Consider the following 25,560-nt stretch of genomic DNA (forward strand, 5'->3'; position numbering starts at 1 on the left):
TTGATTCACTCGAAAAGGACGTGGGAGGAGCACATTCGTAATGTTTGTAAAGTGTTGAATTGGCTATGCAACGTTGGTTTAAAACTGAAGTGGTCAAAGTGCATATTTGGATCCCAGGACATGACTTATCTTGGGTACCGTATTTCTCGTGAGGGTTTGCAAATTGATCTTGACAAACTTGTGGCTATTCTAAAATTCCCTACTCTGAATATCTCGGTGCAATATCTCGGTCATTTTGTGGATCATCTTTCTAATCGCACTGCCATTGCAATCGTTGCTGAAGTTATCAATGTCATCTTTCATTTGGTCTCCGGATTGTGAGTAGGCGTTTATGGATCTTAAAGAGCTGTTGATGACTCCTCCAATTTTAGCATATCCTCACTACACTCAACCTTTTATTTTGCTCATGGATGCTTCTGATATTGGTTTTGGAAGTGTGTTGATGCAAGAAAGCTTGAGTGTGCCTGGTCAATGCCACCCTATTGCATATATAAACCATACGTTACAACCAGTGGAAGTGAACTACTCCACGACAGAGAAGGAGTGTTTAGCAGTAGTTTGGAGTTTCGAGAAACTTCATGCATATCTACATGGTTCTCGGATGTTACTTGAAGGTGATCATGTTGCTGTTACTTCATTATTGAAGCGAAAGAACCTGGTTAATCCTACTGCTCAATGGGCTTTGAAGCTTTAGATATATGATTTTGATATTGTTCATTGCCCAATGAGTTCTATGGCTAATGCGGATGCCCTTTCTCAAGCTCCTCTTCCTTCTCCGCTCTCTTCTCATGTTTCTGACGAGTCTGTTGTTCCAATGTTTATAGATTTTCTAGACAATGATTTTGTGCCGCCGGCAGTTGTTGTACCTGACGTTCAGTGTCCACAAGATGCAGAGAAAGATCTACCTTCTCTGAAGGAGGTTCGCAAGGCTCAAAAGATTGAGCTGTGGATTCGAAGGTTTTGAGATGGGTTTGAGAATCTTGCATCACTTGCTAATGATTTGCCCTTCCGGCATTTACATTCTCAATATTGCCTTGAATAAGGCTTTCTTTATTTTGTGAAAACGGATTCTGATGATCCTTTATGGCTGGTGGTGCCTTCCATCTTTATTCCACAGTTTCTCCATGCCTACCACGATTCTCCTATTTTAGGTGGGTATATAAGACATCATCGTGTGACCGAGAAGCTACACAAGTCTTTCTATTGGCCGGAGATGCGACGTGATGTTATCTGGTATGTGTATAGTTGTGTTTGGTGCCAAGCTCATAATACTCCCCCTCGTGCCGTAGAACGATAGTTGGAGTCAATTACAGTTTCCCATCTGTTTGAGTTGGTGGTGCTTGATCTTATGGGACCTTTTCCACGATCGATTGTTAGCAATGAATATGTTATTATTGCTTCTGACTATTTGACTCATTAGGTGGAAGTTAGTGCTCTTACTAGTGCCTTTGCAACTATTGTGGGATACTTCCTCCTTAATCAAGTGGTGTTCCAACATTCTTGTCCGGAGCGGATTCTTTCGGATAATGGTCCCGCATTTATGGCTGAGGCATTTCATATTTTGATGTCTCAGTTGGGGATATGCCACACTTTCATGAGTGCTTATTATCCATAGTCAGACGGTTTGGTGGTACGGCTCATTCAGAAATTCAAAGGAATGATCGCAAAGTACGTGAACTTTCGACATTCGGATTGGGATGGTTATTTGTCGTCTCTTCGATATGCATATATCACAGGGGTGTAGAGTTCTGTTGGTGTTTCACCATATAAACTTCTATATGGTCATGATCCAATATTACCGACGGAGTTGGGTTTACCTTCACGATTGCCCCTGTGAGACACAAAATCCCTAGGCCCCAAAGTGGAGCCGGAAAGGGTGCCACGTGGTAGTGGCTGAAGCGAGAGCCAAACGAGCGTAACACGTTTGGACCAAAAGCTCCGACTTGAAAAGTCAAGAGCGGGAGTGGAACTCCCAACGAAGTGCTCGAGGAACGAGCACGAAGCGAGCAAAAAGCGAGGCTCCAAAAAGGGACCCAAAAGGACCAACACATGACACGTGGAAGTGTCCGAGATGGACCCGAGTTGGAGTCCGAAGTGGAGTCCGAGATGGACCCGAGTTGGAGTCCGAAGTGGAGTCCGAGATGGAGTCCGAGATGGAGTCCGAGGTGGACCCGAGATGGACCCGAAATGGAGTCCGAGATGGAGTTCGAGATGGAGTCCGAGGTGGACCCGAGATGGACCCAAAATGGAGTCCGAGATGGAGTCCGAGATGGACCCGAGATGGAGTCCGAGATGGACCCGAAATGGAGTCCGAGATGGACCCGAGATGGAGTCCGAGATGGACCCGAGATGGAGTCCGAGATGGAGTCCGAGATGGAGTCCGAGATGGAGTCCGAAGTCGAGACCGAGACCGGGACCGAGACCGAGACCGAGATCGGGACCGAGACCAAGACTGAGGCCAAGGGCAAGGCCGAGGCCGAGTCTGAGTCCGAATCCGAGTCCGAGTCCGAGTCCGAGTCCGAGTCCGAGTCCGAGTTCGAAGCCTGAGAGGGTGAAAGCCCAAAGCGTTCGTCTCCCAGACCCTAGGGGGTTTGGTGAGCTCCAAAAGTATAGTAGGGGGGAGGACTGCAGTGGAGCCAGTTTGGCCAGGAAAGGCCAGTTTGGCCCAGGAAGGCCGGACCCAGTGTTGGGTGATGAGCTGCCCACTAGGAAGTCCAAGACTAGAGTGAACACAGACCGAAAAGCGGGGTAGCTTGGTGAAGTGTTCAAGAGCCGGCTCTAGTTCCCCCGGGAGATCGACTGGCCGATGCTCCCAGTCCAAGTGTGGGTGGCACTACCTACTTGGATACCTGGTGTGGCTCAACGGAACTCGCTCTAAGCCCATGGCTAGAGCACCCAAGGGCAGAAGGCGAGGAGAGTACCTAGGTGGCTCGCGTAAGGCCACGGTGTTCCGAAATGTTGTCCCAAAGGCCCAAACTGTGGAAAGGAAGAGGAGCAGTCCTCTGGGGTAGTGACCAAGGACACAGTCGTGTGGTGAGGAAGTCCCAGAGGACCATGGGACTTAGTGGTCGGGCCTGTGGGTCTTGATCCAGTGGCAGTGTTGGCAAACACGGCCAGGGGCAGAAAGGGACTTAGTGGGGACTGACAGAGGGATATTGGGGAAGGCTATTCCCCTTGTCGGTGGGCATCCTAAGGATGCTAAGGAGTGGATCTGAGATGACCACTCTGTAAGCGACTAAATTTTCCATTCTACTTTAGTCATTTAACCACACCTCTGACCACTTGGAGGAGTCTCATTCACAACCTCCATAAGTCCAATCCAGGACTTGGGACTTGCTAGCCCCGAGAATGGCATCCATGCCACTCAACATTTGCACTTGGTCCGAGTGCTCCACGTGTCCGATCCCATGACCGACACTCAAATGTACCACCGACATAGCAGCCCGTTACGCTAAGGCCATGCCCAATCACCTTTGCCACACTGGTAGTCCAATACCACTTGCATCACCGTCTTGGCTCTCCAAGACTAGGCAAACCATCCGTGAGTGGTCATCTCAGATCCACTCCTTAGCATCCTTAGGATGCCCACCGACAAGGGGAATAGCCTTCCCCAATATCCCTCTGTCAGTCCCCACTAAGTCCCTTTCTGCCCCTGGCCGTGTTTGCCAACACTGCCACTGGATCGAGACCCACAGGCCCGACCACTAAGTCCCACGGTCCTCTGGGACTTCCTCACCACACGACTGTGTCCTTGGTCACTACCCCAGAGGACTGCTCCTCTTCCTTTCCACAGTTTGGGCCTTTGGGACAACATTTCGGAACACCGTGGCCTTACGCGAGCCACCTAGGTACTCTCCTCGCCTTCTGCCCTTGGGTGCTCTAGCCATGGGCTTAGAGCGGGTTCCGTTGAGCCACACCAGGTATCCATGTAGGTAGTGCCACCCACACTTGGACTGGGAGCATCGGCCAGTCGATCTCCCGGGGGAACTAGAGCCGGCTCTTGAACACTTCACCAAGCTACCCCGCTTGTCGGTCTGTGTTCACTCTAGTCTTGGACTTCCCAGTGGGCAGCTCATCACCCAACACTGGGTCCGGCCTTCCTAGGCCAAACTGGCCTTTCCTGGCCAAACTGGCTCCACTGCAGTCCTCCCCCTACTATACTTTTGGAGCTCACCAAACCCCCCAGGGTCTGGGAGACGAACGCTTTGGGCTTTCACCCTCTCAGGCTTCGAACTCGGACTCGGACTCGGACTCGGACTCGGACTCGGACTCGGACTCGGACTCGGACTCGGATTCGGACTCGGACTCGGCCTCGGCCTCAGCCTCGGTCTCGGTCTCGGTCCCGATCTCGGTCTCGGTCTCGGTCCCGGTCTCGGTCTTGGTCCCGGTCTCGACTTCGGACTCCATCTCGGGTCCATCTCAGACTCCAACTCGGACTCCACCTCGGACTCCATCTCGGGTCCTTCTCGGGTTCATCTCGGACTCCATCTCGGGTCCATCTCGGGTCCATCTCGGACTCCATCTCGGACTCCACTTCGGACTCCATATCGGACTCCACTTCGGGTCCATCTCGGACTCCACTTCGGGTCCATCTCGGACTCCACTTCGGGTCCATCTCGGACTCCATCTCGGACTCCACTTCGGACTCCATATTGGACTCCACTTCGGGTCCATCTCGGACTCCACTTCGGGTCCATCTCGGACTCCAACTCGGGTCCGCCTCGGACTCCATCTCGGACACTTCCATGTGTCATGTGTTGGTCCTTTTTGGGTCCCTTTTTGAAGCCTCGCTTATTGCTCTCTTTGTGCTTGTTCCTCGAGCACTTCGTTGGGAGTTCCACTCCCGCTCTTGACTTTTCAAGTCGGAGCTTTTGGTCCAAACGTGTTACGCTCGTTTGGCTCTCGCTTCGGCCACTACCATGTGGCGCCCTTCCGGCTCCACTTTGGGGCCTAGGGATTTTGTGTCTCACACACTCACGGATGGTTTGCCTAGTCTTGGAGAGCCGAGACGGTGATGCAAGTGGTATTGGACTACTAGTGTGGCAAAGGTGATTGGGCATGGCCTTAGCGTAACAGGCTGCTATGTCGGTGGTACCTTTGAGTGTCGGTCATGGGATCGGACACGTGGAGCACTTGGACCAAGTGCAAATGTTGAGTGGCATGGATGCCATTCTCGGGGCTAGCAAGTCCCAAGTCCTGGATTGGACTTATGGAGGTTGTGAATGAGACTCCTCCAAGTGGTCAGAGGTGTGGTTAAGTGACTAAAGTAGAATGGAAAATTTAGTCGCTTACAGCCCCAAACTGCCAATGCTAAGTCATGGGATCAGTATTTGACGATCATTTTTCCACTTGTCCGAGCAGAGTTTGCCGAACACTTAGGCCGCATACAAGTGGGACAACAACAGCACTACAACTCCCATCATCGTCCATTTGTGGAGTACAAAGTGGATAACTTGGCGTTGGTCCATTTTCCCCATCTTACGATACGTGGTTTATTTAAGGGGTTTCTTACTCAGTAGAAAGGACTATATCAAGTGTTGCGGCAAGTTGGACCATAAGTTTATGAAGTTTGGCATGACGTCAAGCAGGCTGATCCTCTAGAAATTGTGCACGTATAGCTATTGAAATGCTTCATACCAAGGGATTCGGATCACTTGGTATGATGTTCCTCTAGATCTCAGCCTATATATAATAAAACCCTGATGGTCTTTCATTATTCTGAGAGGAGGGGATGATGTGAGGGCCAAGTGTATGACTACAATGCTATATATTAATATTAGCGTAGTGGGATTTTGGTAGTTGTTGGATTGGTTTTGATCTGGATTACTTGCTCCTGTATATAAGCTAGAGTTTTTGGGCTAATTGATATGCACATTTTCTGTATTCCCTTTCCATATTCCAAGCACTCACACATATATTTTTGGAATATTATTCTTACATAAAATTCCTAATTTAAATATATGTATTTAATGGGTGTCATATTTTTTTAAAAATATATTTAATATATATATATAAAGGTTTTATTTTGGTCACAAAAAACATAAAGTCCAAAAATGCCATGATGATAGGTTTGTGCATAGTGATTTATGGTTTCCCAATTTGATATGCATGAGGTGAGTAAAATTTTCCAAAACTAGCAAATAATGTAACCTTATTTAGTTTTTTTTTTTTTTGCAAAAGCCCTAATTTGAGGTAATTTTATTTGTTATATTATATTTATATACTTAAAACTTAGAAGTAAAAAATGTAATTTCCTTTAATTTAAAATTTTTATACTCTTTTTATATGTTAAATCATTTTTAAATTATATATATTATTAATTTAAAATATTAGCATTAATAAATATTTATTATTTCAAGGGGCTAAAAAACATATTTGAATTGCAATTTATAACTTTGTAATAAATAATGAGAGTAAATTTTATAGTATTCTGAGATAACAGCAACAATAATTTAGTTTTTAGCTTATAAAGTTAAAACATTAATTACCAACTCAATGCTTAAAAGTATTAAAGTTTTATTAGGTGCTATGATACTTAAATTTTTTCTTTCTTTCTTTTCATATTATTAATAAAGTGAGTTGAATGTGAGGTGTCTCAGAAATGTGCGCTAGTGCCTGTAGAATGTGATACAGCTCGGCGGTACTTGTACCATCTCGCACAGATGAGGTAGAGCACCAGATTCACAGACGACACCACCGCCAGCAGCCAGTAGAAATCATCCAGTCGGCTGCGATTCAGATTATTGACGATCCATCCGCCACTGCCGCCGCCCCTGGTGACACTGTCCACCACCGATACCAGAAAGCTGCTGAGGAAGAACCCTAGCGAGATGGTGCTGAGGAACAATCCCACTCCCAGGCTCTGCATCCCATCCGGCGATTCGCGGTAGAAGAACTCCAACTGCCCAATGTAAGTGAAGGCCTCACCTATCCCAACCAGCACGTACTGTGGGAGGATCCACAGCACGCTCATTGGAACCGGCACGTCGGGTGAGTCGAGTAGCTTGTTCTCTCTCGCGATTCTAACTCGTCGCCTCTCGACCGTGGCAGCCACCACCATCGCCAGGATCGCCACCACCAGACCCACGCCGATTCTCTGCAGTGTCGTGATTCCTTGAGGATGGCCCGTGAGCTTTCGCATCAGAGGTACGATGAAGCGATCATAGACCGTGACTGTGACCATGATGGTCGCGAACAGGAACGCTGCCGAGGACGCTGACGGGAAGAGGAAGCTGCCCATCTTTCTGTCCATCTTGGAGCCTTGGACGACCGAGAAGGTGAGCATCTGAGCGTAGACTGTGTAAAAGGTGATGGTGGTGGCCCAGATTGGGAGTAATCTAAGCACCATCTTGACTTCTTCGATCTGTGTTACAGTGCACAGCCTCCATGGCTTTGGATTCTCGTCGTAAATCTCGTCGTCGCTGGGTTCTAGAACCGCGGCCTTGTCGAGGAACCTGTACTGATAAGGCTGTGAGCGCAAGTTGGCGGGGCAAGATGACAAAACGACCAAACTCATATAAGTGGAGGTAACTTATCTATGCAATCTATATGCTAGAATGCTTTGTCGCGATGATAGGAGAGGGACTGGACTTATCAGCGAGGGTTTTACTTCTTTCCCTGCTCTCAACGAACTAAACTAAACTTAACGTGTTCTTCAGCGGACAGGAGAAGAAAGCAAAAGACGAACAAGCAAAGCAAAAGAAGCAGAGGAAGCAGAAAAGGATGGAGTTCACGTGCCTGAATTGATTAGTGTGCCTGGCGCTCTGGTCGGTGGCTGGATCTTCAGCGTCTTTGCCAGGGCCAAGTGACCCATACAAAGAACTTTGGTCCCGGGGGAGCTCCAGCTTGTGCTTCCTGACAGCGGCTACGACAACTTTCGCGATGCGAGTTAAGGGGCTTCCTGACGGTGCCTTGTAGCGGTACATGCGAGTGCCGGCCAGGAAAATGACGATGGCGAGCAGCATGGCAGCAGCGCAGATGCCGTATCCCCAGCCTCTGCCGACGTTGTCCTGGATGTAGACGAGCACAGTGAGGGAGAAGAGAGCTCCCACCGAGATGGAAACGAAGAACCAGTTGAAAAAGTAAGACATGAGCTTCTGCTCCTTCGGTTCGTTCTTATCGAATTGATCGGCTCCGAATGCAGAGACGTTGGACTTGATGCCGCCGGTTCCCAGTGCGGAGAGGTAGAGCGCGAGATAGAGCAGGCTGAGCTGCTTGGCTTTCGCGGGAGGGCAGTCGTGGACGCAGTGAGGAGACCTCAGTGATGGAAGTGAGGTGAGAATGGTGAGAACAAGCATTCCCTGCGAAAACCATGAATCATTGTTTTTCAGCTTCTAACTCTGTACTTCTTCAGCTTACCAGGAACTGGATTGTTGCGGCGATAGCGACCGTCCAGAACCGGCCGATGTAAGTATCGGCTATGAATCCTCCCAGAAGGCACAACATGAAAGAAGTACCCAGGAAGTTCGTGACGATGTTTGGAGCTTTGGTGTTGGAGAGGTGCAGATCGTTGGTGAGATAAGTCACCAGATTCGTGGCAACACCCAGCGTCGTCATTCGTTCGCAGAGCTCCGGTCCTGTTACGCAACCAACAGCGAAACTTAGCCTACCAGGAAGAGACAACTTTGAACTACATACCGAAGACCAGAACGGCTCGTTTCCATCCGCCGGTAGCGGACCTGATGGCGGGATTTCCTTTGTGATCCAAGGATCCATCTCCTACAACCTCTGCCATGACTGCACGAAAGCTGCGAAAAGCTTAGAATCAAGGAGTGAGCCTCGGAACTTTCTTCTAGCGGACGAGAAGTGATAGACTACGGGAGAAACTAATCTTTGAGGTAGCCTTCGCCTATACACAGTACAGGTTCTCTTGGTTTTTTCGCTGATTCTATGTGTTTCTTGACCAGGATTGACGAATTTCAAGGTACTCTATGACACAATGAGTGTGGTGATGAGTTTGCTCGAGCGTGGAAGCAGTTTGTAAAAAGCAGGCAAGGACAAGCTAGCAGGACTCTCTTTCTCTCTTGCTCGACTCACACGCTCGCTCAGTGTTGTAGGAAGAAGCGGAAGACTGGACGCTTTATACTGAGGCTGGGAATCGGGACCACCTATCACAGGATGTTGATCCCGAGGTAATTGGAGCTTTGTTTATGTTCTTTTCCAGATCACGATAATTATCAGGCTGATGACTTTGTTTTCTTAGATGCCGAGCTGTTCAATCATATCGCACCGAAATCCTTGACTGTGGGATAATCAGATCACACCTACAAAAAGCTTTAATTTGGTAAGCGTTCGTTTTCATTGAAAGCTTTTTGTCTTAGTTTCTTTCTCTGTGATCGACACTGGGACGAAAGGATTCGTTGGTCCTCTGGCGCTGGAGCTCAAACTTTTGCCATGGACGAATCCAGAGAAGGAGAAATCTATAAAACGATCGAATTTGTAGTCAATTTCAAGCACTTCCATTCTTTCTGCTCTCCAGGCACGTGTGAAAGTTCTTGCTTTTGGTTCTCGACTTTCGGACCCACAGCGCAAAAACGTTCATTCGTGGCTGCTATCTCGCGCAGAAAGAAAACGTCCTAAACAAAAAGTCCTAGGCGAAAAGTTGGCATTTAGTTCCACAAGCCCTAAACCATAAAACCTCGCAAGAAAGTCACTTAAGAGAGAAAAACTGGAAGCATTCATTGGGAGCCAAATCTCTTTGGATCTTGGGCGTGATCATCTTATCTTGAGGAATCTTGAGGAACACTACAGTGGAATTGTCTCTTGGGATCCAAAGGGTTCTTCGCAAGCCAAGTCGTGAGCTTAAAATATGGAAGAGCCCAGCTCGTGAATCCACGATCGAGATTCCAGAGCGGCTTACGACGGAAAGCCTGTCCATGGATTTGGGGACATCCAATGCGTTTTCCGGATCATTTTAATCTTCTCTGTTCCAGAGAAACAATCTAAGCGACGACAAATGTATAGTAGTTTTGTCTTGATGGAATGGGTTTTGATGATGTATATATACCGTTTCCAAGCAAGCCATGCCAAACTCTCCCCGATTGAAACTCACCACCTCTCGGGATTGTTTGGAGAGCGCTTTCTTTTCTGGTTAAGCCATCAAAACTTGGCTTGTCTCCCTCGCTCAAAAGGACCCCACTCGAATAAAAGGAACTCTAAACTTCCTCTTAGTTCGTGCGGTCTCGTCGTCGATATATCATTTCTCCAACTCGAGAGTTCATGATCGATAATCAATGGCTCCAACATCACAAGCACACAGGCTAATCATCGCCCAGGGAATGATTATCGAGCAAAAAATGAATTTTGAGACCGGAATTCTTTTAGCAAAGCGATGCATTTTTAGTGGAGGGACTCTCTTCCTTCCGTTCCAACTAGGGCACTTAAAAAGCTTTTGCTGTTCTCCGGATCTCCACTCTCCATATATTTCTCTCGATCGAGGCTTTGCATCTTTTTTCTAGATTTTGATCCAATCGAGCTAGAAATCTGAGAGAGAGAGGGAGAAAGCATCAAATTGTGTAACTTTCTTGAGTAGAAGTTTGCTTCTTTCATTCATTTGGATGCGATGGGAAGAGCTAGCAAGTGGCTCTCGCTGGTCAGGAAAGCCAAGGCTTTTGTTTCACTCAAGGGGCTCAAAGGATTCAAGAAGAAACTGGGCGATACAAATGGAATCCTCCTGGTAAGCTTTCTTTCGAGTCAGTCGTAGTCATTCTTCTTGATGATCTACTACTGGTTGATAGGTTCACGAAAAGAAGAAAGAGCTGAATTCCAATGGTAAGATTTTGGAAGAGAAAAACGAGGTCCAGCAAGAAGCTGTAACAGAGGAATGTGTTACAGTGCCACCATCAAATTCTCCTCCTCCCAATTCTCGCGAGAATTCTCCCGAGAATTTAGAAGAGAATGTGGCTGACTCCATTCCAACGCCGGAGAAATCCCAGGAGGAACTGGCAGCAGTGAAGATTCAAGCAACATTTCGTGGGGTCGCAGTAAGAAAATTCGTATCAAAATGAGATTTTTATCAGTGAATCTTTGTACCAGGCGAGGAAGAAAGTGAAGGCGATGAAAGCCCTGCAGAGGCTCCAATCCATGCTGCATGGAAAGGCGGCGAGCAAGCAGACCTCTCACGCAATGCGATGCATCCAATCCTTCGCGAAGATGCAATCCCAGGTACGATTGGAGCGAGCCAGATTCCGAAACCACCCTGGCGAGCAAAAAGAAGACCAAGACAAACAAGAGGTGACGTTTTCTACCTCGAAAGAAAGAGATTTTGGGCAAAGATATCACAAGATCTCTGGATGAACAGGAAGAACAAGTTGGCGATTGGGACGACAGCATCCTGTCCAAGGATCAAATCCGCGCAAAGATTCAAAACAAGAACGCAGCAGCAGCGAAACGCGAGCGCACTCTGGCCTATGCCTTCTCACACCAGGTAAGAAACAAGAAAGAATCCAATTTTATTCCCTTGGAACCACACTGCCTTGTAGCTATGGAGGTCGTATCCCAAAGACGCATCACCGCCGAGTTCTAGCAGTGACGACGATGACAAGCCTGTGTGGAGTTGGAGCTGGCTGGAACAGTGGATGACTTCCAGATCCTGGGAGAGTTTGGAGGAACCCAAGCCAGGGAGTAATTCTCCTGCGAGGCTACCGGCAGTGATCCAAAGCCCCGGGAGAAGTAAGCAGCAAGTTCCAGCTTCTTACAAGAAGATCGTCGCCGACATCCAGCCAAAGTTCGCTCCGGGATCGCCAAACACGAGGTTTGGAGTCCAAGCCCAGCGGAAGTTCTCGTCGATCTCGTCGCCCAGCAGGATCCAAGCCCAGGCGAAATCTGCCAAGGTTCACAATGATAGCAGCGAGGAGAAATCCATAGCGAGCATCAAACCTGGCAGCGTGAAGCACGAGTCTGCTGCTCCAGAGGGGATCTCTTCTCCGGTGGATACCAGGAAGATGAATCGACCGCTGCTGGGCAAGACAAATGGAAGTATAGGGAGCAGTCCTGGACGATCGCCAAGAGTTGGCAAAAGGATTCCATAGCTCTCTAAAAGCGGGAGATTTAAAAATTTGAAAATCTTAAAGCACACCCACCGGTGAATCTGTGACATAAGCTTGGATGACACGAACCAAAAACTTCTTTCTCGGCAACCAAAAAACTTCTTTCTCAGCGGCTGCATTCTAGGTGCATGGACAAATCACAACATCTCTGATCACAAAATCTGCGACGGTACAACCAAATTAGCACCAGAAACAAGAAGAAGAGCCAACCGTACCAGTTCATATGAAAATCCATCTCAACTCTCCATTGATTTCCCGGAACCCCTCGGAATGGAAAACACAAGAAGTCAGCTTAGAATCATATCGCTGCGGAAGAGCCATTGGCAAATCTACAATCACATGTGCATACATTCCGGCCTCCATCCACTAGGCGTTGTGCTCGTCGGATGTGCAGCCTTATCGACTGCAGCTTTCCCGCGACCTGAATGGAAAAGCCTCAAACACCGACAGTGCAAGAAATTTTGCGTACCGCCTGCCAAGTTAGATCTTCGGGACCAAGTTGCTGAGCAGGGCTCGAGTACTGGAAATGTCTCGAAAACTGCAAATAGTATCCATAACGAAGATGTGAAGATATACCATATTCAACATACCTCTAACATATGACTCCGTAGCATTGACAACTGTCGAGCAGTAATGGCTCGCAGGTAAGAAACCAGCCATCCCTTTTCAGTTGTTTTCACCGATGGAACAAACAGAGCAACCTGGAAAGGAAGATTGTTCTCAGCAGCGAAGAAAAGGCTTTGAGGTTGATTTACCTTGCGATAATCAACAAGCCCTTCGAAAGGTGGTTCGAGCTCGTCACTGACAATCACAGGAATGCAGCCACTTACTATCGCATCGAAGAGCCGTGCAGATGAAGGCGTGTCACCAGCGGGGCTTAAGCAGAAAATGGAGCTGTCCACGGTTGTAAAGGTTAGAGGATCGAACAGAGGAAGGAGAAAATACCTCCGCATCCCCTTTTGAGTCGCCCGTCTTCCAGCCTCACCTATTGATCCTTCTTCAATGATAACTCCAGCTTCGTTCTGAAGAGCTGCTGCAAGTTTACTTCGAATCTTTCCACCCTGCAGCAAGCAAACAGCTTCAAGGACTTAGCATTCAGCAAGGCATGGGAAAAAAACTCGGCGTACCGCATTGCGCTTTGTCCGACCTCGAAAGAACAACAATGTATGCCTCTGACTCCAAGAAGTCTCTAGGCAATATGCATCGCAGGCATCGACATTGGGAACATAAGGAAGTACAATATCTTTGGCGAGGGAGACTTCTCCCGGCTTATACCTGCAAGAAAACACGAGGTTACCAAATCAAAACTTCGCTACTCGTCACAACTCACCAGTTTCCAGTGGAATCCAGGTCTGGCAGAAGCCAGATAGCCGTTTTCATAAACCGGCGAACCGATTTAAATGACCACGGATGGTGAACTGGAAGAACATGGTCTCGTCCACCCGACCTTTTCCAAGCCGCTTGATTTGTAACCCAGCTCAAAGCTTCCTGTGAGGAACATATCAGGACAACGTACTCAAAAAAGAATGTAGAGAGTACGCACACCCTATAAAGCTGCTTGCACTGTTGCTTCTCCATGAGAAAATAGCTGATAGTCGTGAAGAAAGGGATGTAGAAAATGTCTGCTTCAGTGGGATTGAGAACTCGCTTCACAGATTTTAGAAGGCGCTGGGACTCGGGTGCTAGCAAGTCGGCATAGAGCCAGTAGTCTATGGAGTGCTGTAAAAGAAAAGAAAGAGAAAACGAAAGAGTAAAGATGCTTGGAGGCAAAACAAAGAAGAAACAAACCTGTTCGATCAATCGATGAACTGGGCTTCCATTCGACGTCAAATTCGCAGTCTCCTTGTATGTATCGCGAAACAATCGCAGGAGTTGGAGTGTAAACTTCTCAGGCATGTCATACACATAAACTCGAAGAACCTGCGAGGATCTTGCTCGATCTTCCATACCCCTGTCCAGATCCTCGGCGCTTCCAGTCCAAGGGACGGACAGCCGCGACCTAGCGCCCAATCCGCGCTCCAGAAACCGATCCAGGGAGCTCAGGAACGAGCGATCCGGAGCCGAGCCTGGAATCACAGCGGCGTCCATCGGCGGCCGGTACGCGGAGAAGACCGACGAGAGGGCCGTGACAATGCAGGCGATTGCGACGATCGCGACGAGCAATGTAGGGATTGCGCCTACCTGTTTGATCCCGTGCGCTCTTCCCATATTTCTAGGGTTTATTGAGAATCTAAGCAATATTTCTAGGATATTCCTTAACGTGATTAACTTAAACCGAGGGAACCTTTAATATTATTTAGCTGAGAAATGTGTATATGAATGAATCATAACTTGTCCACATTGGCAAACAAGTTGACAACTAATGATGTAAGTGATCTTTCCAACTTGAGTGTTGCTAGAAAAATCTTCACCACTTTAGATAGTGCAATCAATCTTAATGCTGGCAGTGCAAAAGGTATTGTTATGAATAGCTAGTGCTTGATTTGGGTCCTTGCGGTATACAAGAGATGAAGGCGGACTGGGTTATGCTGGAGAAATCTAAATCAACACTACAGGTGCTTGAGTTGTCTGCTTCTTTGTGGACAATTATAAGCAAGTTTCCAAAGCTCTCTCGCACATCAGACCGAGAGACGCCACTTTTGGAGATGCTCTTCTGCATCTTGCTCATTTCTAAAGCCTCGGGGAAGTCTCTCTCAAGTACCTGAAAGACTTCAGCTGTCAAGGGGATACAGAGGTTGCTGACAGCTGCGCCATTCCTCGAAGTTCTTGAATCAGAAAACTGTAAGCTGGTGGATTCGCAGCAGAGGCCACTCACCGTATCAGGGTTGCAACTTGAAACAGCTTGTGCTGGAGGTAAACCAGTGTGAATTGGAATTGAAGTTGGTTGCCACAAGCCGGAGCATATGGAGATTTTGGGAAACAATGTATGGATTTCAAGGGATCACGTTTACATTTTCTACAAAACATCATATTTGGCCCGCTGGTTGGATTGAATAACGATCAGTTCTCCTACCTCATGTCGACTTGCATGCAGCTGACTCCACATCTGGCTACAGCCGCCTCTGATTGTGAAGAGCTTCTCGATAAATGCAAATAGTAGAGGTTGATTTACCTTGCGATCATCACAGCTCGTCAGTCACAATCACAGAAATGCAGCTATGGCATCGAAGAGCCACTAGAAAGAAGCATTCTTGAGCTAAACGAAGAAAAAAAGATGGAGTGAGAGGAGGTGAAGAGTAAGAAATCTTCCATTTCTTTATTCGAGTTTTTAGGAACTTCATTTAAAGCTTTGAGCGAGCGTCAGAAGCGGCGAGAGCGATCAGATCCTTTCGCAAGATCTTCCCGGAGGGCAATTTCGGTATGGCATCCAAGAACTCTATGCGGTGGATCCTCTTGTGCGGCGCTACCTGCAAAGATCGATCTCAGGGTAGGCATTCTCTCTTTTCTCTTTACCTGTTCGGCCACAAATTTCATGGCATCGCTCTTGGACAGAGATTCTCCAGCTGCGCGGACAATGTAGGCCATCGGGATCTCTCCAGCGTCTTCGTCAGGGTACCTGGAAGAAAAACTTAGCGAGTGATGGATCGATTGAAAGAGAGGAACTTACGGGATCACGCCCGCGTCTACGATGGCTGGATGAGTGAGAAGGACTGCTTCCAGCTCCGCGGGAGCTACCTGGTAACCTTTATACTTGATGAGCTCTTTGAGACGATCGACCACGAACAGGCACCCGTTACTATCGAAGAACACAATGTCACCGGTGTGGAGCCATCCATCTTTGTCGATGGTGTGGAGCGTGGCGGCCGGGTTATTCAGGTAGCCTTGCATGATACACGGCCCTCGAAGCAGGAGCTCGCCCCTGAAGTTCGGTGGAAGCGGCTTACCGGTGGTGAGATCGACAACTTTGGCTTCGTGGTTTGCAGAAAGCTTCCCAGATGATCCCGGTGGTCCTTCTCCAAACGCTCCCATTCCAGTGGTTTCAGTCATGCCGAATCCCTGGAGCCAAAGAAACTTTGATGAGAACTTCTCTCCAGCGGAAACTTCTACGTGTACCTGGAAGAAGTCTTGGATGTGGGGGAATTTGGTAAGGAACGCCTCCTGGATTTCTTTTTTAAGTGGTGCGGCACCGCATCGTGCTGCTGTCACTGAGCTTAGATCGTATTTTGCAGATGCTGGGTTCTTCATAAGCGCAACTACAATGGGAGGAACCAGCGGCAAAGTCGTGATCTTGAAGCGCTGGATCGCTTCAAGCATGGCAACCAAGTCGAACTTTTTGAGCACTATCAAGGTCGAGGCTTTGCGGATCACGAGACAGGCAGAAACAACGAGTCCAGCGACGTGAAAGAGTGGAAGCAACGCAATGGAGACGGAGGGCTTCTCTTGCTCGGAGAGAATGGTCACGGATGCGATGAGATTCCCGTGAGACAGTATGACGCCTTTGGACGGCCCTGTGGTTCCGGAGGAGTAGAGCAGTGCCGCCGGGTCGCTGAGACGAATCCTTACCAGGTTCTCCGGAGCCGTGCCGCTCTTGAACTCCAGGAGTTTCCGAAACGGCAAGAACCTGGATCCGTGGCAACTGGTCTCTCCATCGACTAAGACAATGACAGAGAGCCTGGTTGGATCGCCCAACTTTGCTGCTAGCTCCGGTGACGTGACCGCAAACTTTGCTCCTGAATCTCTGAGCTGACGATCTATCTCTCCCGCGGTGTTGGCAGGATTCACAGTCGTCACCACTGCCCCAATGGACAGGGCAGCGTGGAAGATCACTGGAAAATGTACAGTGTTCGCGAGGAGCACCAAGACTACATCTCCTTGAGCAACACCAGCGAGCGACCACAGCCCGCCCGCGACAGCCTCCACTCGCTCGCGAAACTCCCGGCAGCTGATAAAACTCCCAGACGAGGAGTCGACAATCAGTGGCTTGGAAGAATTGGAGGGGTGTCCAACAGGACCGGAGAAGAGAAACGCAGCGAAACTCTGGTGTGGATGAGCAGGCAGGCTGATTGCTGCTCGAGAGCTGCGATAGACGCCTTCGTCCTCCTGGTAGCCGCTCGAATCCGCCATAGCTAGCAAGCAAGCAAGCAAGCAAGCAAGCAAGCACTAAGGTGAAATACCCCCATCGAGCTACAGTAGAAGCGGTAAACCATTTTTACCTTTTTAACAATCTGTCACAATTTTCAAATCATCACGATTTTAAGTAGATAGGTAGCTGTGAAGCAGAGAAGTCTTTGCACTGGTCATTCGTCAAATGGATTATGATTCGACACTGTTAATTTGGAAGAGTTGGCAAGATTGCACTACCTACATTAGAATCAAGCAAACACGATCTTATAATAAATCTAAATTTTATTTTAATAGGATAGAAAAAGTGCTTACGACTCACAAATGTAATAGGAAGATAGTATAAAGAGAATTATTCATTTTTATGTACTTTTTCCTCATTTTGCGCAACTTAGAATATTCAACAAGTGGCATATAAGAGTCTTTAGCATATGCCCATTCTGGGCATACGTAAAGACCATTAGCGCCATCACTGAGTTCCCGTAGCTCAGCTGGTTGAGAGCGTTGGTCTTATGAGCCGAAGGTGGCGGGTTCGAACCCCGCCGGGATAGGTTTTCATATAGCTGTATGTTTTTCATAGTTTTCTATATGCAAAGATGGGTCCCTTGTCCACAAAAGTAGTTGTGACTTTCTGGACCACTTGGCCTACATTTGGGAGAGCTTGTGTGTTCTTCCCACCAATATATATTCCAATATTTCTACCTTGTTCTCTTCTTCTTTTATGTGGGAAGAAACCAGTTAGCTTTGACCATTTTCTTCTCCTCATTCTTTCCTCCCATTTTGCACGAGCTCTAACTGGATCGCCATGGTTTTGAAGCAGCAAGGATCTGGCGAGGAGGGCGATGGATCGCGCTTGAAGCAGCATCGCAAGATCAGCAAGTTCCGGGGCGTGAGGAAGCGGTCGTGGGGGCGATGGGTGTCGGAGATCCGCGAGCCGCACACGCAGACGCGGGTGTGGCTGGGGAGCTTTGCAACGCCGGAGATGGCAGCGCGAGCCTACGACGTTGGCCTTCTCTATCTCCGCGGCCCCTCCGCGGTGCTCAACTTCCCCGACTCGCCATCGCGCCTGCCTTGCCTCTCGCGGATCACTGTCAAATCCATCCAGGCCGCTGCCGCCATCGCTGCAAACGCCATGGCAATCTCGAGCACCGGCAATCCTCCTGCAGCGAACGATCCTACGAGCGCTGCAGCTCCAAGTTATAGCACTGGCCATGGATCATCACTCGTCGAGCATTGCGATGGCAAGCCATTGTCTCTCTTCGAGCAGATCGAGCAAGACTCGAGCAAGGAAATCAGCGCCACCGACACTCCCAGCACCGACAACACGGACATCTCAAGCGATCGTCCGAGTGAGAGTATGAGTGTGAGCTGTGTAGATCCGAGGGAAGAACGCTCGATCCACGATGATCATGTCGTGATCATCGATCAAGAGGTTACGGTTGAACAGCCAATGCCAGGCTTCCCACTGGATGATTGCATGGCCCTCCTGGACGACGCCCCGCTCGAATCCTTCCCGTGCATCGCCGCGGCCATTGAAGATCACGACGAGGATCCATTCGACGAGCCGATTCTTTGGCCTCACATTTCGTGACCGATCCTTGCATGTACAGAAGAAAAAAAGACTAAGTGAAGAAAAAAAAGAGCTTTCTATGATTCCTTGAAAGCGAACCAAGTTCTAATCTTTTGATAACTCACCGAATCTTCCCCCCTGACCTCGGATGTGAACGAAATCTTGACGATCCCCGCCGCAAAAGCCACGTTGACTAACGCGAAATGGTCGGTGCCAGAAAAGTCAACCCACTTCACGATCAAAGACATTCAAAGCTCTTGCAACTTGGTTCATAGCATGAGATTTGTGTCTAGAAGGCATGGATTAGATCGAGCGAGACAAAGCACCGACAAGAGCAAATCGCTACACACGGCAGCGGCAAGAGTATTACAAGTAGATCAAGCAAATGGAGCCGTGGAAGAAGAAGAAGGAGAAGATTATGATGCGAGCAAGCTCGATCGAATCCAGCACTGGAGGAGGCCGCGCAACATTCCCATCTGGGCGATCCACTGCTGCAAGGCCATGTCCGCGAATGCCGAAACCGACCACCCACACGAGATCCGCGCCGCTTTCGACCGATCCAAGCCCCGGACTCTCGTCACCTGGAACACGCTCCTCACGATCTACTCCCAGTCCGGTGATCTCTCGCGAGCCACTCAGGTCTTCGACGCAATGCCCGGGAGGAGCAGCGCGTCGTGGAAAGAGCTCTTCCTCCGGTATGCCCAGTTCGGGCATATCAATCCAAGCAAGGAATTCTTTGATAGAATGCCCGGGAGGGATCTCGTAGTGTGGACAAGCTTTCTAAATCTCTTTGCGAGAACTGGCGAGCTAAACCACTCTAAAGAATTGCTTTTCAGGATGCCTCAACATGATCGAGTGTCGTGGACTACTATGCTTCGAGGATATGCCCAATGTGGGCAAATGCTAAATGCTAAACAAATGTTTGATTCTATGGAAGAACGAAGCTTTTTCTCCTGGACGGACATGGTATCCGGCTATGCAAGAATGGAAGAATTTGACAACGCTAAATCTCTGTTTGATCAAATGCCTAGCCACGATTTAATCACTTGTACCGCTATAATACCAGCAATTGCCAACTATGGGCAAATTGGTGACATTAAGTTCTTTTACGACTCTGTGCCCGAGAAAGATCTCGTGCTATCGACCGCGTTGGTGGGAGCTTTCGTGCAAATCGGGAATCTGGTAGAGGCCCGAGGTGTGTTTGAGACGATGGCGACGAGGAACCTGGTTTCGTGGACAACGGTAGTGTCAGGCTATGCCCAGTATGGATTCATAGACGAGGCCGAGAGGATGTTTTCCCGGATGCCTGAGTGGAATCTCGTGTCCTGGACCGCGATGATTGATGGGCTGATGGAAAACGGGGGCCTGGGCCCAGCGAAGCTTCTCTTTGATCGAATGCCGCAGAGAAACATCGTTGCCTACACCGCTCTTGTCACGGGATTCATCCGGAATGCGCAGCTCGATCTGGCAAAGGAGCTCTTCGATCGAACCCCGCAGTGGGATCTCGTGATCTGGGCTTCGATCGCCGCCTCCTATGCCCAGCACGGGCATGTCGACCACGCGATGGCGATCCACCAGCAAATGCCCGCAAGGGACGTGATAGTGTGGAATCTGCTCGTCGCGATGCTCGGCCAGGCCGGGAGAATGGAGGACGCGCTCAAGATCCAGCACCAGATGCCGAAATGGAACGTTTTCACCTGGAACGCGATCCTCTCCGGCTACGCGATCAATGGCGATATCCACTCGGCTCAGCGATCGTTTGACAGCATCCCGGAGGAGATCGTGAACTGCCAGTGCTGGACGAGTTTGATGCACGCTTACGCTCGCAATGGCCGCGTGATCGAGGCTCGAGCTGTGCTCGCCGCAATGCCCACGAGAGATCTTGCGGCCTGGAACTTGATGATGGAAACATATGCCCAAACGGGGCATTACAAGGAAGCTATCCATCTCTTCCACGAGGCCACGCTCGATGGCGGAGTGAGAATCGATCTCGTCTCATTCATCACCATCCTGTCGGCTTGCAGCCATCTTGGGAAGATCCAAATCGCCCGCGATCAATTCGTGTCTATGATCGCCGACTATGGCATTGTCCCAATCCGGGATCACTACTCGTGCGTGGCGGACGCTCTCGCGAGATCTGGGAGGCTTTGCGACGCTGAAAGTTTGCTCGAGACGATGCCTTTCGTGCCCGAGTCATCCGCGTGGGCGAGCTTGCTGTCGGCGTGCCGTGTCTACCGAGACAAAGATCGTGGAGCTCGAGCAGCCGCGCAAGCCGTGGAGGTCAATCCCCAAGCTTCGGCTTCGTATCTTCTCTTCTCGCACTGCTAGCTTGACTTTGTACTTGCGCACGTTGTAAATTTGTATACGTAAAGGTGGTAGGGACGTTTTCCTTGACTGAAGGTCTTGATTTCACGTGAAAACTATAGTATCGTTCTGTCTAACATAACGAAAACCTTGTCGAATCTACAAAAAAATATCGGAAAAGCCATGACAATCTTGAGAAAACCACGTGAAAACTATAGCATTGTTCTTTCTAACATACATTTTCAACGATCGAACAGCAAAACCTTGTCGAATCTACAAAAGAATCTCAAAAAGACCATCGTGAAAACTCTACCATACACTTTGAAAACGTAGTATTATTCTTTCTAGCCTACATTTTCAACAATTGTACAGCAAACCTTGTCAAATATACAAAACAATCTCGAGAAAACGAACGTTTTCGATCACCAAGATCGCTTGCAAGCATCTGGAGCTCGAAACCGGACCCTCGATTGATCAGATCTTCTTTCGTCCAAGGTTTGCGCCTCGAAACGCTTCCAATCGTCCAGCACAAGCCGGAGATCCTCCATCTTTGCGTGGAGCCCCACGCAGCAATTGGCATGCATCGTGCAAAAGCTCTCAAGATCATCCGGCCTCTCGCAGAAGGAGCTAAAGATCCTCGATGGCAAGAACCTTATTCGCGCTCCAATCCTCTGGAACTCGTCGCTGAACTTGATCTGGTTGAAAACGTCCTGGTCATGGGACTCCGCGTGGATCTCGGTAGCGTTGTGCCAGAGCTTAAACATCTCCACGGTGCGATTGCTCGACTTTACGTGGAGGAAGCCCGTGTTGGGACCGTTGTGGAGGCTGGCCCCGTCGCCATTGAATCGATCGCACGAGACCTCAAACTCGGCTTCTTGCGAGAAGTGTGGAAAGGGGTCTCGGAACCAGAGGAGATCTCCATCCGTGAAAACGAGGCTGTATCCAAGCTCGAGCACCACGGCCAGGAAAGAAACCTTCCTCCGGGTCATCTTGAGGTAGTCATCCGTCATGAAGAACTTCTCGCCGGAGAAATCCACTCCTTGAGTGCGCAGCTGGAAGCAGTGGCGATGGATCACCAGGCACCGCTCGAAAGCGACTTGATCCAAGGCAACGATGACCAAGTTGTCTAGGAACTTGCTCGTGTTCTCGCCCGATCGAAAGCTCTCGAAGAGGTAGTCTAGCATGCTGCCTGGAGCGGCCCACGCTTGATTCAAAGGCGTGAGGATCACTGTACTGGTGTTCTTGATCGTTGCATTGCGCAAAACCTGGTCCAGGTTCCAGAGCTCTTCCACGCTCTATAGAAAGATCACGTTTGAGGGTCTCTGTGAAGATCCCAGCTAGAGCACTTACAAAGTTGCTGCTCCTGGCGATGGATTCGATCCGAGTTTGCTGCTCCTGCTGCTTGGAATCACCGGCAATCCCCACCACTCGGAAGTTCCTCATGATCAGGAAATCCGGGTAGCTCCAGAAGCATATCAAGGCGCCGAGGAGGAGCAATCCGGAGCAAACTGCTGCGATACTCCTGCTCCTCCTCGATGAAACATTGAAGTCCATCACTTGTGGAAGTCGGTCGGTCGAGCACGATCGAAAGCTCCCAGCAATGACGAGGCCCCGTGATCACGAAGAAAGCATCGAAAGTCTCCGCCACCAGTCAAGCACGCCAGCTAGTCCTTCGATCGGTCGAGGAGCACGATTTCGAAGTTGACAATAGGATTAAAAGAACGTTTGGTCCAATTAATTAACTCGAAGAAGTATAGTAGATCAACTGTACAGAAACTATTAGTCCTCGATCTTACTTTCGCCACCATTCTAGAACCTATCGTTATATAAAAGCTCTTGATCGTCGCCACCATCGCTAGAGGAGAAATCCTCCTCGAACTCTTCCTCCTCCCTGTAAGACTCTGGATAGACGACCCTCGATCTATTGCCGAGAAAGTCCTCCACACCATTCTCTTCACTCTCCCTGTACCTGTGCTCTTGGCGATGGCCACCATCGCTCGCAAGTTCTTCCACATCGAGAAGCTCTCGCGCTAGCAAGTCCTGCGCGAGCCACTGCTTGGCCGCTTGAGCGGCGTCCCTTTGCCCGAGACCGCTCATCACATCCTCCCACGAGAGCCAAGCGTCCGAGTAGCGCCGCAAAGAGCCCGAGCTCCCAATCACCACCGTCCGAGCTCTCCTCCTCCGCGCGTCTCGCAGCACGCCCCCAAATCCCGAATCGTCCGAGACGAGGCACACGCAGTTCTCTCCAGCGCTGCCGCCGCTGCCCTCAGCGCCGAAGATCGTGGCCTCCATCCGCCGCTTGAGCGCCTCGTCCGCGGCGTCGGGCTTGTCCGAGACGGTCCGTACGGACACGCCCGCGCGGCGCAGCTCGGCGGCGAGTCCGTACCCCGCCGCCGCCGGCGCCGCCGTGCCCATGCCGCCGCTGCACGCCGCGCGGTACCGCTGCTCCTTGGCGGCGATGGCCGACTGGAACTTTGCGCGGCGCTTGCCCGTGAGCTGGTTGAGCCGCGCGATCCTCTTGCCGCGCTCGCGCTCGTGGAGCTGCTTGAAGTGCTTCTTGAGATCCAGATTGGTCTTGCACTTGCGGCCGCAGAGATTGCATTCGTAGGGCGCCGGCGGCTGGATCCGACCAGTCTTCTCCAGGATGTCGAGGATCTTCCTCTCGCGGCGCTGCTCGCGGACCCATTCCGGGATGTGGATGAAGGCGTGGCGGTTGGCCAGCGCAATCGTCTCCCTCACGCACCCAAACGCGCCCGCCGCGCTCTTGAGCCGCATCGCCACCGTGAAGGGCGCCAGCGCCGGCGGCTTGTTGTCCAAATCCCAGAAGATCGAAACCGTCCTCGACGGCGTCGCCACCGCGAAGCGCTGCTGCTCCGTATCGATCGATGCCCGGCAGCATTCTCTTCTTACCCGGACCGGGACGCAGCAGCAAGACGCCATAGCCATAAGAACCCTAGAAAAGCCCTAGACCTAGATTTAAAATTTTAAAAACTCGAAGTTTGGCGCCAAACGCGAACTGACGCCAATTCTTTGTTTCAAGCTGCTGCATATATGAATCGCCACTTAAGATGCAGCCCTCGGCCACGAGACCGACATGGCTGTTGCACGAAGTTAGAACGCTCCGGAACGTCACCTCGTCCGGCTTGACGCCCTCGAGATTCATAAGCTGGAAGACCTCCACTGCTCGATCGTAGTGCTCGTTTTGCGCGTAAGCCCACACCATGGTCGTCCAGGAAACCAAGCTGCGCATCTTCATGCTCTCAAACACGCTCCTGGCGGCGCCGAGATCACCCAAGTTGACGTAAGCTTGCGTGAGAGCTGTCCAGCAGACGATGGTCTTGAGCGGGATCTCGTGGACGGCCTCGTCGAAGTGCCCATTCTCGGCATACGCGAGGAGCATCACGCTCCACGAGACTGGATTCTTCTCCGGGATTTGATCGAAGATGGTCTTCGCGAGGGCGACGAAGCCTTGGTGGCCGTAAGCTTGCACCATCGCCGTCCACGCCACCACGTCCTGATCCGGCATGGTATCAAAGATCTCTCTCGCGGTGGCCAAATCCCCTCTTTGAGCATTCACCAAGATCATCGTCGTTCGTGCCACTGCGTTGGTGAAGGGGAGACGATGGAACGCCCTGTCCGATTCTTCCAGGAATCCATTCTGCGCGTAGCACACCAGTAGAGTCGTCCACGACACGGCATTCGATCAAAGATCGATTTTGCTGCCTCGATTTGGCCCTGGTGCGCGAGCGCTGTGATCATCGATTTCCACGTCACGGCCTGGCGCTCTGGGACGTGATCGAACATAGCCTGGCAGTCGCGGATCCGGGAGGCCGCCACAAACGCCGCGATCATCGCGCTCCACGAGACAAGATCGCGGAACAACATCCTATCAAACGTGTTCGTGGCAAGCTCAAGATGCCCGGACTGGGCATAGAGTGTGATGAGCGAGTTCCAAGAGACCACGTCGTGATCCGGCATGGAATCGAAGATCTTAGGATTGCACGACCGCGTTGCAGGACACAAGATTCCACTGCCACATTCGATCGAAGAGGATCTTGGATCGCCCGATATTCCCCTCCCTGGCAAATGCGATCACCAGTGCGTTGCAAGAACACACATCGCGATGAGGCATTCGATCGACCCTGCGCAGCATAGGCGTGGATCATCACGTTCCAGGTCGTAGCGTCGCGCTGGGGGATGCGATCGAAGAGCTCGGCGGCGCTGGAGGTGTGCCCGGCGGCGCGGCTGGCCTGGATCATCATGTTCCAGGAGTAGAAATTTCGGCGATCCATAGCGTCGAAGAGATATCGCGCGTCTGCAGCGCTGCCGCAGCGTCCATACATCTGGATGAGGAGATTCGCAAAGAAAATGTCCTTGGCGGCACTCTTGTCGGGGAAGAATCTTGGTTCTCAGGGAAATTTTTTCCTAGGGTTCTTTGTCTCGCCCTCTCTCCGATGGGAGATCTTCCGCCGATCGGAGAGCGCGAAAGGAAAATCCCTTGGCCGCCCGTGGTCGTGATCGAGAATGTGGCCACGATATACGATCGGCAGATGGAGAACAGAGAAATTCGCGCAGCGG

General features: G+C 50.2%; 9 protein-coding genes and 1 non-coding gene across 12 annotated transcripts; 4 read left to right on the top strand and 6 right to left on the bottom strand.

The window, feature by feature from the left end:
• Window positions 1–6,496: 6,496 nt before the first annotated feature.
• LOC9659614 (protein NRT1/ PTR FAMILY 6.2) lies at window positions 6,497–9,049 on the bottom strand. Of its 2 annotated transcripts, none has more exons than XM_024684080.1 (4): window positions 8,638–9,049; window positions 8,359–8,576; window positions 7,816–8,300; window positions 6,497–7,511 (listed from the first exon to the last, which is right to left on the bottom strand). In XM_024684080.1, exons 1-4 carry the CDS (start codon window positions 8,732–8,734, stop codon window positions 6,596–6,598), a joined length of 1,716 nt encoding a protein of 571 aa, XP_024539848.1. In that variant the 5' UTR covers window positions 8,735–9,049; the 3' UTR covers window positions 6,497–6,595. The 2 variants fall into 2 exon arrangements, with proteins under 2 accessions (XP_024539848.1, XP_024539847.1); XM_024684079.1 differs by having other exon boundaries at window positions 6,497–7,454; window positions 7,738–8,300; window positions 8,638–9,048.
• A 1,139-nt stretch (window positions 9,050–10,188) lies between these two features.
• On the top strand, window positions 10,189–12,073 carry LOC9660144 (protein IQ-DOMAIN 1). Of its 2 annotated transcripts, XM_024684022.1 has the most exons (6): window positions 10,189–10,675; window positions 10,737–10,770; window positions 10,834–10,982; window positions 11,035–11,232; window positions 11,300–11,425; window positions 11,481–12,073. In XM_024684022.1, exons 1-6 carry the CDS (start codon window positions 10,562–10,564, stop codon window positions 12,027–12,029), a joined length of 1,170 nt encoding a protein of 389 aa, XP_024539790.1. In that variant the 5' UTR covers window positions 10,189–10,561; the 3' UTR covers window positions 12,030–12,073. The 2 variants fall into 2 exon arrangements, with proteins under 2 accessions (XP_024539790.1, XP_024539789.1); XM_024684021.1 differs by having other exon boundaries at window positions 10,737–10,982.
• Window positions 12,033–14,255, bottom strand: LOC9659765 (probable arabinosyltransferase ARAD1). Its single transcript, XM_024683991.1, has 10 exons — window positions 13,836–14,255; window positions 13,593–13,766; window positions 13,378–13,535; window positions 13,175–13,322; window positions 12,993–13,108; window positions 12,803–12,941; window positions 12,638–12,748; window positions 12,517–12,585; window positions 12,263–12,468; window positions 12,033–12,208 (listed from the first exon to the last, which is right to left on the bottom strand). Exons 1-9 carry the CDS (start codon window positions 14,253–14,255, stop codon window positions 12,346–12,348), a joined length of 1,458 nt encoding a protein of 485 aa, XP_024539759.1. The 3' UTR covers window positions 12,033–12,208; window positions 12,263–12,345.
• Window positions 14,256–15,277: 1,022 nt separating this feature from the next.
• LOC9660145 (4-coumarate--CoA ligase 1) lies at window positions 15,278–17,227 on the bottom strand. The gene is made up of 4 exons (XM_002979064.2): window positions 16,101–17,227; window positions 15,655–16,043; window positions 15,501–15,603; window positions 15,278–15,454 (listed from the first exon to the last, which is right to left on the bottom strand). The coding sequence occupies exons 1-4, from the start codon at window positions 17,109–17,111 to the stop codon at window positions 15,329–15,331; spliced, it is 1,629 nt and encodes a 542-aa protein (XP_002979110.1). The 5' UTR covers window positions 17,112–17,227; the 3' UTR covers window positions 15,278–15,328.
• Window positions 17,228–17,584: 357 nt separating this feature from the next.
• Window positions 17,585–17,659, top strand: TRNAI-UAU. The gene has a single exon. It is a non-coding gene; the product is annotated as a tRNA-Ile (tRNA).
• Window positions 17,660–17,854: 195 nt separating this feature from the next.
• LOC112349498 (ethylene-responsive transcription factor ERF037-like) lies at window positions 17,855–18,741 on the top strand. The gene has a single exon (XM_024684023.1). It carries the CDS (start codon window positions 17,914–17,916, stop codon window positions 18,697–18,699), a length of 786 nt encoding a protein of 261 aa, XP_024539791.1. The 5' UTR covers window positions 17,855–17,913; the 3' UTR covers window positions 18,700–18,741.
• A 774-nt stretch (window positions 18,742–19,515) lies between these two features.
• Window positions 19,516–21,006, top strand: LOC112349489 (pentatricopeptide repeat-containing protein At4g02750-like). The gene has a single exon (XM_024683993.1). It carries the CDS (start codon window positions 19,516–19,518, stop codon window positions 21,004–21,006), a length of 1,491 nt encoding a protein of 496 aa, XP_024539761.1.
• A 343-nt stretch (window positions 21,007–21,349) lies between these two features.
• On the bottom strand, window positions 21,350–22,601 carry LOC112349511 (uncharacterized protein At4g15970-like). The gene is made up of 2 exons (XM_024684062.1): window positions 22,333–22,601; window positions 21,350–22,277 (listed from the first exon to the last, which is right to left on the bottom strand). The coding sequence occupies exons 1-2, from the start codon at window positions 22,534–22,536 to the stop codon at window positions 21,405–21,407; spliced, it is 1,077 nt and encodes a 358-aa protein (XP_024539830.1). The 5' UTR covers window positions 22,537–22,601; the 3' UTR covers window positions 21,350–21,404.
• Window positions 22,602–22,791: 190 nt separating this feature from the next.
• On the bottom strand, window positions 22,792–23,922 carry LOC9659766. The gene has a single exon (XM_002979065.2). It carries the CDS (start codon window positions 23,920–23,922, stop codon window positions 22,792–22,794), a length of 1,131 nt encoding a protein of 376 aa, XP_002979111.2.
• Window positions 23,923–23,935: 13 nt separating this feature from the next.
• LOC112349490 (pentatricopeptide repeat-containing protein At2g35030, mitochondrial-like) lies at window positions 23,936–24,960 on the bottom strand. The gene is made up of 2 exons (XM_024683994.1): window positions 24,760–24,960; window positions 23,936–24,640 (listed from the first exon to the last, which is right to left on the bottom strand). Exons 1-2 carry the CDS (start codon window positions 24,958–24,960, stop codon window positions 23,936–23,938), a joined length of 906 nt encoding a protein of 301 aa, XP_024539762.1.
• Between the last annotated feature and the right edge of the window lie 600 nt (window positions 24,961–25,560).

This window comes from Selaginella moellendorffii, unplaced genomic scaffold, assembly GCF_000143415.4.
Source record: "Selaginella moellendorffii unplaced genomic scaffold, v1.0 SELMOscaffold_39, whole genome shotgun sequence".
Classification (NCBI taxonomy): domain Eukaryota; kingdom Viridiplantae; phylum Streptophyta; class Lycopodiopsida; order Selaginellales; family Selaginellaceae; genus Selaginella; species Selaginella moellendorffii.